Genomic DNA, 735 nt, shown 5'->3' on the forward strand with positions numbered 1-735 from the left:
ATACACTATGGACCGCTGTTCGTGCTGCTGCATCCGTTAACAAGATCATTACGATCCCCGCGACATCCTCGCATCCAGAACGTTCGTCGGCGTTCTGCGGAAAACTTTTCCAATAAATGAACGAGAGAAACTGTCACGTGTATACGCGATAGAAAAACCGAGTCACGTGCACGGTGCTAGCTTTCGTGGTTGTCGCCGATATGGCAACTACACGCGAGAAAGAAGATGAATGACAAAATAACATCGAACGCATGATAAACATTCTGAAAATAATTGTTGCGAAAGCACGTAATGTAAAGACATCTCAATTTGTTTTTCAAATTATCAATAACAATACATGGAAGATAAATATTTCAAATGAAAAAAAAAATAAACAAATATTTTATTTAACTGTGTTTACATGGATACGTATGGCTTAATTAACATGTGAATTTAGAAAAAAAATATGAGAAATACATTCGTTCTGGATGCGAGAATTTCGTTGGATATGATATTAGCTTAGAACTAGCAGTATTATCGGGGGTTGGATTGACAGGGGTGGCTCGCAGCCTAAGGGCGACGTGAGCTTACCTTGCTTCCCCTTTCGTTAAATATAATTTCCACGTCAAGGATTGGCCCAAATTGCTGAAAGGAGAAATATTTACCAAATTCAGAATATTAAAGTATGCGTGTAATATTAATAGCGGAATATAAAACATAAAAAATATATAAAAATAATATATATATATAAATAAA

At 35.8% G+C, this 735-nt stretch overlaps 1 protein-coding gene across 6 annotated transcripts in view; it reads right to left on the reverse strand.

The window, feature by feature from the left end:
• Positions 1-735, reverse strand: part of LOC108750610 (RNA binding protein fox-1 homolog 2-like) — a 304,555-nt gene that overhangs the window by 95,283 nt on the left and 208,537 nt on the right. For all 6 annotated transcript variants that reach the window (XM_018490163.1, XM_018490164.1, XM_018490161.1 and 3 more), the window contains one exon: positions 571-624. In XM_018490163.1, coding sequence (XP_018345665.1) covers positions 571-624 — 54 coding nt within the window. The remainder of the gene's footprint in view (positions 1-570; positions 625-735) is intronic.

The sequence above is a fragment of the Trachymyrmex septentrionalis genome, unplaced genomic scaffold (assembly GCF_001594115.1).
Source record: "Trachymyrmex septentrionalis isolate Tsep2-gDNA-1 unplaced genomic scaffold, Tsep1.0 scaffold37, whole genome shotgun sequence".
NCBI classification, from domain to species: domain Eukaryota; kingdom Metazoa; phylum Arthropoda; class Insecta; order Hymenoptera; family Formicidae; genus Trachymyrmex; species Trachymyrmex septentrionalis.